A 13,211-nucleotide genomic window follows, 5' to 3' on the forward strand; every position below is an offset into this window, starting at 1 on the left:
ACATTTTTCTGATTATAAAGGACAAAATGTAATTGCTCAAATGACATCCTGTTAGTTACATCTTTTTTATAAGTTTATATATGGTGTACATATAATTTTTTTGTTTGAAACTTTATTCACAGAAATTGATAAAATTTATTTTATTAAAATTGAAGTTTCTTTTCTTTTCCCCTTTTTTTTTGTGAAGATTTAGTTCAGTTTCATTCCGTATCTTCATTCCGATCACAATATTTTTTGGCTTCGATGCTAAATTGAAATGAAATGTTACTGCCAAAACTTATTCATCCAAAAACTCTAATATCTTATAATATTACGTTTTCAATCAGATAATTTTAAATTACTCATTTGGTGGTGTCATCTCTTGTTGGATTGAAGAAACTCAATTGTACACCTAGTAGTATAAATAAGTAACTAGAAACACTGAAAATTATTGATAATCAAAGTTATTTAAATATTTATAAATCCATAATAATACTTATAACACAAATTTACAAAAATATACAACCTTTATAGCATATGCTCTATTAATATGACGTATTAATTGAAATAGATTAAAACATCACATGTTGCTGCATACATATGAATCATCAAAATGTAAATTGGAATAATTAAGTATTATTGTCTGGGAGAGCAATTTAAATAATTCTTGTATGTTATATTCGTAGCAAACCAACGAAAAAATCGAAATCAGAAAAATCAAGCAAAACGAGCATGGAATCCGTATCAACGACAAGTCCCAGTATCGATTTGAACGAGTTGAAACATTTACTAACCAGCGGAAAAGATGCCGAATTTTTATTACAAAAATTGGAAACTACCCTAGATAACAACGAAGATAAAGCAAAGTTGAAGAAATATTTTAATTCAGCACTGAATTTACCGACTTACGTAAAACAAAACGAAAAGGTGACTATCTTAAAATTTATTTTATAATATAGGTATAGTATTACATGGAGCTAGAAGATATATTTAAAAAATTCTTGGTCCGGCAAAAAGTTTGTAGGTTTTCCCGATAGATCCAGTCACTTACAAATAACCTAAAAAAAATAGGGATTGCAACAACACCAAACGCTCGTTCGCAAGAAAATACTTGGATAACTTCGAAATAGGGATGTCGGTCGCGGAAAAAATATTGATATATCGGCGAACAAAAAATTTCAGCATTTATTTCTAACAATGTCGATGTTTCTTCATTCCAACCTTTCCACTTTTCCACGCAAGATTCAGTTGATGACCTAGGGGACAATATCCCAAAACAAAATTTCGATCCTCTCCTCCAAAAATCCTAGGTTTTTAATATCGATATTTTACTTTGGAACTAACAGTTTGATACCTTCGTTTACAATTATCGATATTTTTTGAAAAAAATATCGGCGAAAAATATTGATATATCCGTGAACAAAACAATTTCAGCATTTATTTCTAACAATGTCGATATTTCTTCATTCCAACCATTCCACTTTTCAACGCAAGATTCAGTTGATGACCTAGGAGACAATATCCCAAAACAAAAGTTCGATCTTCTCCTCCAAAAATCCTAGGTTTTTAATATCGATATTTTACTTTGGAACTAACAGTTTGATACCTTCATTTACAATTATCGATACTTTTTGAAAAAAATATCGGCGAAAAATATTGATATATCGGCGAACAAAAAAATTTCAGCATTTATTTCTAACAATGTCGATATTTCTTCATTCCAACCATTCCACTTTTCAACGCAAGATTCACTTGATGACCTAGGGGACGATATCCCAAAACCAAAGTTCGATCCTCTCCTCCATAAATCCTAGGTTTTTAATATCGATATTTTACTTTGGAACTAACAGTTTGATACCTTCATTTACAATTATCGATACTTTGTGAAAAAAATATAGGCGAAAAATATTGATATATCAGTATTTATAAATATTTAAATTGTTGCAGTAGCTAGAAAGTTGTTTGGACATTAAAATCGAGGAAAAGCAAATATTGTGCCATATTATTAGAACCAAGGTACTTTTGTTATCAAAATCATCATCATTCGATATCCGGTGTCCGGGAAGAGTGTCTATTACTCAACCAAAACGCTGCTATTGGTGCCGGAGGATTTTAATTTCTTCATCACATCTTACCGCAGTTCTTCAAATCACTTTTATGTTCTTAATCTATGTCTTTTTCGAAGCTGCTTCCCGTGTCTTTCATCCAAAACGTCCATTTCAGAGGCTTTGGAGGATATCCAAATCATTGCACCAAATCTGCTCAATTATAACTATAAACTAATTGTCGTACTTTAAACGAATGACTCTGAGAGAAAAATGTATAAGCGGATGAATAAGAGAAATTTTAGTATTTATTGCAATATAGCGTCTTCGTCGCGTTACGCTCGCTATCTTAAAGACGCAAAAGCTCCTACAACTTGGCGGATTCGGTTTATTCTTGTAGCAGTGTTTACTATTACTTTACTAAATTGGTCGGCTCTAGCAGTCTTACTACACTTTAATGATTGTTGTCCATTATTGACTCGCCATCAGGAAATGGCGTTTCTGGAAAGTCAATTACTGGCGGAGTTGCTAGACACTCTAGTTTGCCATAATTGAAGAACAGCATGAAGAATTCCCCGCCTCGTTCGAGATGTCTTCTTTACATGGGTGCCATCACTGCCATCTAGTATTTGAATATTGGTAAATTTACTCCTACTGTTCAATTTGCTAAGTGTTTTAGTACAAAATCCGATATTCACATTTTGATGGAGTAACTTCTAAATCGGCGGTTATGGCCATGCTATGTATAGCATAACCTTCTCTTTCAAGTTTTAGTTTATGCCGAACACGTCTACTTAAATTTCTCGAGATTGATGAGTTCTTATCATTGATCATTTCATCGTTGTAAATATTTGTTGTTTATTTAGGGTTGTGTTGTATATCGAACTGACGAACGAATTATTACTGTATTAAAAAGTACTAAACAGAAATGTTGTAAACAGTATGAAGGTGAAATGATGAAAAAATGGTGAAACATTGTCGATAATAATGTAGCAATTTGGTTTAAGTAAATTAATTTTCACATTTAATAAAAAAACGGGTTCATTTTTACTAAAGAAACAATTTTTTCCCAAATTCCGTTTTTTGTTTTAATTATACTTTCTGTAATAAATAGGGTAGGTATAATTAAGCTTCTATTATAAATTATTCGTTTTAGGTTCCACTAGAAGTATTAGAGCTTTTAAGCGCTAATAAAAAGCTATATAATATAATTTTACAAAATTACCCCAGCTTACTTTTAAGTAGAAGTAATTCAGCAGATAACGCTTTAAATAGAATTAAAGATGCTTCTGTAGAACGAGTACCTGTAACTATTAACATGAAAGTAAAACGTGAAGATAAACCAAAATTATCTCAGATACATCAAGTTAGTATAAAAGTAAATTACAATTTTTTTATATTTCATTATATTTTTTTGAAAAGGCCTCTTTACCCGAGAATCACGAACCCCCTCCAGATGAACCCTTAATAGCTACTAGACCTTCCAAACTACCACCAAATGCATCATTTCCTCGTTTAAAACAAAACTGGCACTATACACCTAAACATGAAAACTACTTCAAGAATTTAAAATGGCATCGACAATCTCTAGTGCATAGGGGGGCTATTTTCAACACAAACAAATACCGAATAAAGGCATCAAGCTGTCCTAACATATACAGAGTGTCAATGATGTCACTTCCAAAAGAACGAGAAGAGGTAAGTGTTTAGAACTAAGGATTAGGGCAAATCTTTAACTGCTGTTGACAAAAACATAATTTATATGTTTATTATTTTCATATCGTAAATAGAGTAACAATATTAATTATGCCCTTATTAAAAACATGCCGTATTTAAACATTTAAAAGTTCAAGTATATTAATAATTAAAGCAAAAATAAGAAAGTATAGGCATACATCAAATATCTTAATATATGCAACCCAAAAAAACATAACATTTTGAAATCTAGTATCTGTTATTGGATTTTTGTGGTAATTTTAAAACTAGGATAAAATAAAATTGAAATTCAATGAACGTGGATTTCCTTAAACAATATTATTATATATTAATATTACATATCTTTTTAGTTTTTCCATATTATGTAACTCTAATTTACGGTATTTTTTAAAGTAAATATAAATATAAAAGCAATAAAAGGCAGTTTGAAAGATTAGCTATGTAAAAAGAAGATAATTTAAATTCAGGCGGGTAAAACATTTAATCACCTCTTTTAGAAATGGTACACCGAAATAGTTGATTTGGTGAAGGGCATGTTCGACTATTCTTTATTCTTAGAGCTACATTTTTTCTTGCTGTCTTTGTCAACTATAATCCTTTTTGTTTGGTTTATAGTGCCGTATTTTTACGTTGCTGAACTTATGCTTAAGCATCAGTACACCGGAGAAGATGCATCATTTACTATTTCGAATATTGGTATTGCAAATACCATTGGAATGGTATGTATTTACTTTTAAGTCAAAACTACTGTTTCAAAATGGAAATGGCAGGTCTGGAGTAATGAACAAAACTAACATTTATTTCTTTTAGGTATTTCTTGGTTGGGCTGGTGACAGACCATGGATGAACATAACAAAAACCTATGCCATTTGTCTTGTATTATGTGGTATATCGATCGCAGGAATTATGCTTTTCATCGAAAACTTTTACGTGATGCAAATGTGGGCTTCATTATTTGGGTTATTTTTGTCCAGTACATTTTCATTCACACCAGGAATAATTGTGGAATTAGTGCCTTTGGAACGATTTACTATTGCTTATGGATTACAATTATTGTGTATGGGAATTGGAATACTTTTAGGACCTCCTTATGCAGGTATATTTTGATAACCTATAAGCGTTTCTATTTATTATATTTTTATTTTGATCAAACATCAGTAACACATATCAATGACGTAAAATTAATAAATACGTATATACGTAAATTATACATTAATGCTTTGATTAAGCTCTCATTGTTTTACAAATGGATAGAAAGTTTTCTTTTTTAGCTTACAACATATTTCATCTTTGATTATTTTATCTTTTTTCATTTTGAATAAAATATGTAAATTTGTAAAATATTGGGTTTACGGCAGATTCACTCTCTGATGTCAAATCACGACGGCGATAACCGATTTCTCTCGGTTCAAATTAGACATCACGAACGTGGATGATATGTGATTTCTGCAGAACAGCCTTTGTTATGTCTCACAGAGTTTGCATGAATTCACTATTAAGATCACGCGATTTGATCCCGCTATACCAATCATTTATTATCTATTACCAATAAACCATAATTGTCTGAGAACCGATGAATCCATTTTATATATATTTGGTAATATCAATATTACTCAAATTCGGCCAGCTCATAATTAGCATAAGTATAGTCAGCATAATTAGCTGTATTTGTAAATTTAAGAACTAATTAATAAGCTTAAGTCGACTGTAACGATCCGCAGTGTTGGCAAAGCAGAATACTCACGGTTTGTGGCTTTTAACTTGTTGATATTAGTGTCATAAATCTCGTTTACTTAATTTTTACTCATCAGATATTGCCTCTTTTGATTACTTGTTTTAATGCTTTCTATATATTATATTTTGTAGTAATAGATGTTTTATAATAATCAATATAAACACGACAGTAATACCATAAAGATTAATTAGTTAAATTTTATTTTCAGGCTTATTATATGATATGACCAACAGCTGGGAACAATCATTTTACCAAGCAGCGATTTGGACCATCCTCTCTGGTATTTTTATAGGACTAATTCCATATACCAAAAATAAGAAGATAATAGGAAAAGGCCCAGTAGAAAAAGAAATCGAGAATGTTGAAAATAAAATTATCCCTATAGTATTGCAAATAATTGTTATGGTTGCATTATTGATTTTTGTCATATATTTGACTTGCATTTGTTTATTATAAGAAATTTCAATAAAAATTGTGTGATCAATAATCTTCCAAATATATAATAATCAAAATTTACATATAGACTTTTTAGAAACATACAAATGCACAATAAATGGTGCTTATAATTACAACATATAAAGCTTGTGTGAGGTTTTAACAGCATTCGTAGCAAATATAAAGTATTACAAATAGTATTTTCTGCACAAGTATAATGGTAAAATAGTTTGGTATGTTTTAAATTTAAAAAGTAATGAACAGCATTGATAAAATTTTATACATTGTGAAATAAAAATTAATACAACAATTTAAATGGTTTCTTTTAATTATGTGTTCCAATTGTGGTTTATATTTACAAAAGTGTTGGACAAATGCTATGGTGTGTTGGGTTATAGTGCCATATTACACATATTGAAGTGAAATTGAGATTGGAGTCAAATATGCATTATAAATGAATATCAGTCATTATCAACTAATTAAAAATATGATACAATAACACATAACATTTTATTTAAATACTCTTAAAGAATAGTAGACTAACTTTTTATATAGGTTCAATAGGTGTTTCTTCTATGGTTAGACATAGGTCCAGATACTAGGGTATTTAAATGCAGAAATGAATTTTAATTATAAAAATAACTTCCTTTCATTTAGAACTTCTATATGATTTTTTTCATTGCTAGAAAAAATATAGCTATAGTTTACACAAAAATATCAAATATTAAAAATTAAATTTTTAAATTAAACATTTTAATCAATTCAAGTTAAATCATGAAATTTTGTGTAACTTTGAATGTGATTAATTACTAAAAAGATCGATTATAGAAAGTTCTCTCAATGATTAGATGGTGTTCCACGAACTTATTAAACAACTTATTGCACCCAATTTGTTGTTAACATTCACTGGTAGCTAATCAGGGTAAGAATGACAGGATTATTTATATTTTGTTTCATAAATAATTATAAATAATGCACGTCTTAAAAAGGTTTATTAATACTTAATATAGTTAGTACTGTTAAACAATTGCTTATTAATTTCAAACACACATATTAACAGGATTTTATACTAACAGGGTTGATATATAAAATTATATTGACTTTAAACTATCTATTCTTATCAGTAATAAATTAAAAGTTTTAGTTGTTATATTAGTTTCATGTTTATCACTTTAAACAATCAATTTAATTAATTAATTAAAATCATAATTAGACATTTAAAATTTGTATTAAGTGTAAAAATAGGCTAATCATGATAAACATTGATTAGCGCTTTAACTTAATATTATTAATTCTAATATAATCTAGAAATATATTTGTCACACAAAAATTAGGTCATTTATTTTCGCAAATGTCTAATTGAAAATTTATTTTATATAATAATTAATACCTAAGTATGGTTACCTTGAAAAACCTAAATAATAAAAATGCAATTAATCCGTGAATCATTAATTCTCAGATTTCCACATTTTTTTTATATTCACCATATGTTTCTATATCAAGGTTTAAATATTTTTTTTATCATATAGTTCTATTATTTAATATAATTTCACGATTCACAGGTGATATGTGTTATATATTAATTAATTATACAGATATATTACTATCAGTTTTCCTGGTATAATAATAAATGGCGAATATTAACTCTTCTATGTAACTAAAAATGTTATCTTATCACAATATAAAAGAAGATTAAGTTAATACATCCTATTGATAATTCCAAATAAATTCTATCAATACCATTTTTAGTAAGATATAATTTGTAGAGATGGGTTAAACAATTTAACTTCCTAATAATGGATGATAAAATTGAAAATAGTGTTAGCCATATTTTGATTGATAGGCCAGAAAGTAAAGAATCGTTAAGAAGTGCATATCACCTTACAGTACCTGTTAAAGAAGCAATACTTTCATCTAAAATTAGTTTATATGTAGAAGAAACGCAGCAAAGTTTACCAGATGGTGGTTGGGGTTGGCTGGTGGTGATAGGATGTTTTTTCATCAATTTAATAGCTGATGGAGTAAGTTCCACTTTTGGATTGCTTAACAAAGAATTTCTTGAAGAATTTAAAGCATCTAATTCTGCCACGTCTCTGATCGGTAGTTTATTTCTATCGGTTCCTCTACTGGCAGGCCCATTGGGAAGTGCTCTGGTGGACAGATATGGATGTAAATATATGACAATAATTGGAAGCATCATTTGCAGTGTAGGATTTATTGCTACTGCATATGTTCGAACCATATGGCTTATGTATATTACATTTGGTCTTATAAGTGGAATAGGGTTCTGTTTTTGTTTTGTACCAGCCGTAGTATCCATCGCATTTTGGTTCGAAAAACGACGTACCTTAGCTTTAGGTATTGCGGCAATTGGATCAGGACTAGGTACAGTTGTGTATTCACCTTTGTTAACACACTTTTTGGGAGAGTATGGCTGGAGAGGAGCAGTATTAATTATGGCAGGATTAAGTGCAAACATGTGTATTAGCGGATTATTAATGAGAGACCCTGATTGGATATGGCAGGAAGAAAGGTTCGTTTTGTATTGTATTATTTATTGTATTGTGTTGTCTATTTGTATTGTATTATTATTTAATTAACAAATTGAAATTTGTGCATAATTAGTAATTTTATGTATATATTAAAATATAACGCAACTTTAATATATACATATATACATACATATGAAAAACATAAACATGTAAAAACTTTAAAAAAAAGTCAATATGGTGAAGGTGTTGGGCGTAAATACTTTTAAAATATAGCATTTTGAGGCTAATTATATATGGTGTAGAATTGGAATATCATGATTTTTTAGAAAGGGATGTAAAAGGAAATCTCAAGACAAAAAAGGGGTGATATCTGCAAAGGGATACGAAATAGAAGAAGTTAAAGCTTGTATACCAAAGCATGACATAGTAAAAATTGCCAATTCACTCATGGAACTGCCTACATTTTTACACGATCATGAAACCGTAAAAATAAAGATGCTTTGAAAATAGCTAATAAAAATAAACTAGGCTAGTTTTTCTAGGTTCCTTTAGAAGTCCTTGAGCAGCTAAAACACAAAAACTATAACATTATTTTTGAAAACTATCCCAACTTGCTAACTTCTAAAAATGTATCAGATACTTTACTTATGTCTGGTACTTCTCTTCATGAAATGGACCCATTGAAGCCTAGAGTAAATTTTACTATGAAATTAAGGCATTTGAAAGATGATGGTATTAAGTTATATATATTTTGTAGTGAGATTTTAGATTTAAATTTTAGATTCATCAAGTGACAAAAGTGAGAATAGTAATAAATCTCATTTGAAAGCAGACCACTCGCATAGACATAATTATTTGAAAAACATAAAAGTTCAAAAGTCTAATTTAGGATATAGAGGTGCTATGTTAAATATTCCAAAATATAAACTGGCTTCTTCCAGTTGCCCTGATTTTTATCGAAATTCCACATTAACATTAAATGAAGATGATGAGGTAATTTTTTTAAATCATTAAAGATCATTTAAAACATTTCTCAATCATAAATTCAATCTGCATTTAGCATTATAGGAAAAAATGTTCATTAAAATCAATATTTTATATATAGTGTAGATTCCTATTATTAATAAGTGTTGAGTGTTTTTTGTAATATTGAAATATTATTGATATCATTTCTCCTTTCAACTACCACTTGTCCTGATGAGAACTCCGATGAAATCCGTTGAAACGATAATATCATTTAGGAGCCTTTCAAAACTTCTATGACGATTTTGTGTGACATATAGCTAAGTGTTATTATGTGGAAAGATAACTTTGTCATATCCTCTGGAATATTACAAACACTTGATCCTGAATGGTTCAATCAATGTTCATTGGAGTTAACGGATTACTTCACGATAAATACTTTTTATAGTTAGTTATTTTACCATACTTAGGTTATTGTAGTATCTAGTGTCTAGTCATGATTAGATGCATAAAGTTCTCCAATTATATCTCTTGAGCAGTAGTATGGAAAAAACTCGTCTCTTGATTCGAAGTGAGACGGAATCTAGTTTTGCTTTGTTTTTGCACCATATCCATGTCTTTCAGACGATATCCACATTTAAAACAGAAAAAAAAACATGTTCTCCACACGCTTCATATAGCAAACGATGTATTATTCTTACAGTTATGAGTTGACTTGCATGTATTTTGATCCTCGATATGTATAGTTTTTTATTTCGTATTATTAAAAATTTGTTATCGAAGAACATCAAGTTCCTATAGTCATAAGTTCCTATAATATAAGTCATATCCCGATTGTCGGTTTTGTTTTCAATAAGTGGTGATACTGATGTCAGTAATATATAACGATATGGAGGACCAAAAAATTTCAAAAACAGCGCAATTGGATAAAAAGTCAATTCAAACTAGCAAAGAATTTTAAGAGAACTTAGGGGTAGGTGAATACATAATTTCTGGACATTTTCATGTGATAGGAAAGGTTCAAAAAGAAGGAAATATACAAACATACTACTACACGATTTGACTGAAAATGTGATTTCGAATCGTTTCGACAACACGGTTTCTTTGCTTACTAAACAAAAAAGCAGGTTTGAGCTTATGGGAATCTCATTCGCAAATAGTCATGGGTTATTGCAGGATATATAGTCAGATCAGCAAGGTGTACTGCTGCTGGTTGTGTTAAGAGCTGCTAGAACCGAATAAAACTATTACTGCAGAAGTTAATTGAATAAATTGGACAATGTATTGTTCCAAAAAGACCAGCAATAGCGAGTAACAGACGCAAAGCTTACGTGACAACTCTCGTTCAGACGTTACAAGAGTTGTGAAGCGTGTCACCAGACATAGCATCTTCTGCTTGTTACCACTTGTTCAAATCAACACAACTTGGCTACCACACAGTTTCAAAATGATAAAAACATTGTTCGTTCGACGACGATATTGCTGATGATGTCAGTAGGATGGAATTATTTATAATGAATTTATAATATTTATATTATCGTGAAAAATTATGAAAATGATTAAGTGAAAAAATTATCATAATACATGCAAGTACCTAATAGTTATGCCATTAAAAAAAATCTTTTAAAATGTACTTGTTTATCTTATAGTAAAAAATATCATTTCGTGTTTCATCTTATTTTATTTTTCTCCTATTTCATTACCTTATCATTATTAAGAGTATTTTTATCATTTTTACTGATTTAATTGTTTAATTGTTTGCAAACAATATCCCATATTTTTTAGGATTGGTATGATGACTATGTAGATATTTTAAAAGATCTAACTCACATTTCTATATTTAATGATCTTCATTTTTTCTTGTTAAGTCTCTCAACGATTATTATGTGTATATGGTTTGTAGTGCCATACTTTTATCTTCCAGTTCATATGAGTGTGTTGGGTTATACTGATAATCAAGCTTCATTTGTATTATCAGTCATTGGATTAACTAATATAATCGGAATGGTAAGTGATTTTTAATATAAGGCCTTTATATTTTACATTTTAAATTTTTAGGTTATTTTAGCAGTCATTGGTGATAAAATTAACGCAGCTAAGGTTTACGCAGTATGTTTAATTTGCTGTGGGGTTACTTGTGGCTTTATGATGCTTTTCAGCAATAACTATATAATTTTACTTACCGTTTCCGGTCTTTTTGGATTATTTACCTCCAGCTGCAATTCACTACAACCATCTATACTGGCAGATTTAGTACCTTTGGATAAATTTACGATGGCATATGGAATTTCGTTATTATGTCAAGGTTTAGGAAATCTGGCAGGTCCTCCTATTGCAGGTAGGTATATTATGAAATCATTTTGTCTTAGAAATATATTATATTGAACAAACCTTTATAAATAGTTTTAACTTAATACTTGCTTTATCTAAAAAATTGTAACGACAATCTTATCTATATAAGTTATTTGCGATTGCCACTTATTAATTGATTATAATATTAACTATTATAGTGTATCTAAAATTATAATACGTTTAAAATTAGATCTCATCATTGTAATATTATTTCAAGTAGCATCTCATTTATATGTTATTTATTGAAGCATAATTATTTAGTATTTCAAAAATTTATCGATTCTTCTTTAAAAAATCGGCCATTTTATCGCTAATAAAAACAATTGAGATTTTTTTTATTTATAGGGTTGCTTTTTGATGTGACCCAATCGTATAGTCAATCATTCTACCAAGCTAGTTTCTGGATAATCTTTTCAGGAGTCTTGATCGGTTTCATTCCGTACACACAAAATAAGAAAATTTTCCCCAGGTTCCAATAGTATGACTAATTAATTGGACATGATTGTTATAATGTTATATATATTGTGTAATTAATATATATTGTATATATTATAGTCTTTGCTTTATATTAGTTTGGTTCTTATTTTATCCACGTTAATAAAATTTTCTTGTTTGTTAATTTTGATCTTTAATGCATATTTATTATATTATAATTTATGTAATGATATCAAATTCTTAATGATTTCTTTTGAATATTTGAGAAAAATATAAAGCTTTTGCTTCTCAAAGAAGGTGCTAGATGTATCATCAAATTTTGTTTGTGAATTATCTCCATACTGGTTTACGAAAGAGATATTTTCTGGCTTCTAGCTCTACTCATGCCCTAAAAATAACTTGAAAATGCGAATTATAGTAATTATATTAGTAGTATAACATATTTATGCAATTTAATTTAAATTTGGTTCTTCCACAGTGAGAATATAGCAAGACGATTAAAAAATCAGATTTAAGATTTTAAATTAATTAAGTAGCAATTTTGCTATTAAAACATCGTTGTGGGATTTACTATCGATTAGATTCTGATATGTACTAGTAAACATGATCATATTTTGAAAGATTAGCTGAATATAATATATGAGAATAAAATTACTTATTAATACAACACTAACTATATTAGCTGTATATATCAAGTAATTACAAACCATATAAATAAATATCAATATATATTTTTAAAGTTAATTAAAGTTGAATAAATATAAAATACTTGTAGAATATGTTGTATGTATAAAATGTAATATAATGTAATGTGTCGTACAAATTAATGTAATAATTAAATAATAAATAATGTAAATTAAAAAATAATAAATAAATATGATAAAAAGTAGGTTAAAATTAAATTTAGATGATGAATAATATTCCAAAATAAATTCAAAAGTTATAAACTGTATGCAATACAAAAGCTCTATGTTGGATTAACCCTTCCTACTAACCTAGTGTTTTTCTTTTTTCTGCAATATCTCCTTGATGCATTCCTCTCAAGTTCTCTTAGATCGC

At 28.8% G+C, this 13,211-nt stretch overlaps 3 protein-coding genes across 6 annotated transcripts in view; 2 read left to right on the top strand and 1 right to left on the bottom strand.

Annotated features, from left to right (window-relative positions):
* LOC143198465 (monocarboxylate transporter 9) overlaps positions 1 to 6,226 on the top strand; it is a 28,276-nt gene extending 22,050 nt beyond the window's left edge. For all 4 annotated transcript variants that reach the window (XM_076407711.1, XM_076407725.1, XM_076407716.1 and 1 more), the window contains 6 exons: positions 666 to 906; positions 3,181 to 3,390; positions 3,447 to 3,722; positions 4,238 to 4,459; positions 4,551 to 4,836; positions 5,684 to 6,226. In XM_076407711.1, coding sequence (XP_076263826.1) covers positions 666 to 906; positions 3,181 to 3,390; positions 3,447 to 3,722; positions 4,238 to 4,459; positions 4,551 to 4,836; positions 5,684 to 5,931 — 1,483 coding nt within the window. In that variant the 3' untranslated portion in view covers positions 5,932 to 6,226. The remainder of the gene's footprint in view (positions 1 to 665; positions 907 to 3,180; positions 3,391 to 3,446; positions 3,723 to 4,237; positions 4,460 to 4,550; positions 4,837 to 5,683) is intronic.
* tzn (hydroxyacylglutathione hydrolase tenzing norgay) overlaps positions 1 to 13,211 on the bottom strand; it is a 249,104-nt gene that overhangs the window by 172,836 nt on the left and 63,057 nt on the right. The gene's annotated exons all lie outside the window — the stretch shown is intronic.
* Positions 7,672 to 12,285, top strand: LOC143198499 (monocarboxylate transporter 14-like). The gene is made up of 7 exons (XM_076407757.1): positions 7,672 to 8,443; positions 8,729 to 8,885; positions 8,945 to 9,134; positions 9,184 to 9,395; positions 11,151 to 11,372; positions 11,424 to 11,703; positions 12,063 to 12,285. The coding sequence occupies exons 1-7, from the start codon at positions 7,707 to 7,709 to the stop codon at positions 12,194 to 12,196; spliced, it is 1,932 nt and encodes a 643-aa protein (XP_076263872.1). The 5' UTR covers positions 7,672 to 7,706; the 3' UTR covers positions 12,197 to 12,285.

The sequence above is a fragment of the Rhynchophorus ferrugineus genome, unplaced genomic scaffold, assembly GCF_030347505.1.
Source record: "Rhynchophorus ferrugineus isolate W39M unplaced genomic scaffold, kcgeb_rfMv2 rfM1, whole genome shotgun sequence".
In the NCBI taxonomy this organism is placed as follows: domain Eukaryota; kingdom Metazoa; phylum Arthropoda; class Insecta; order Coleoptera; family Curculionidae; genus Rhynchophorus; species Rhynchophorus ferrugineus.

Coding starts and splice junctions, on each gene's coding strand:
- LOC143198499 (XM_076407757.1), top strand. CDS start 7,707: ATGGATGATAAAATTGAAAATAGTGTTAGCCATATTTTGATTGATAGG. Junction 9,396..11,150: donor CATTAAATGAAGATGATGAG/GTAATTTTTTTA, acceptor CATATTTTTTAG/GATTGGTATGATGACTATGT. Junction 11,373..11,423: donor TAACTAATATAATCGGAATG/GTAAGTGATTTT, acceptor TTAAATTTTTAG/GTTATTTTAGCAGTCATTGG.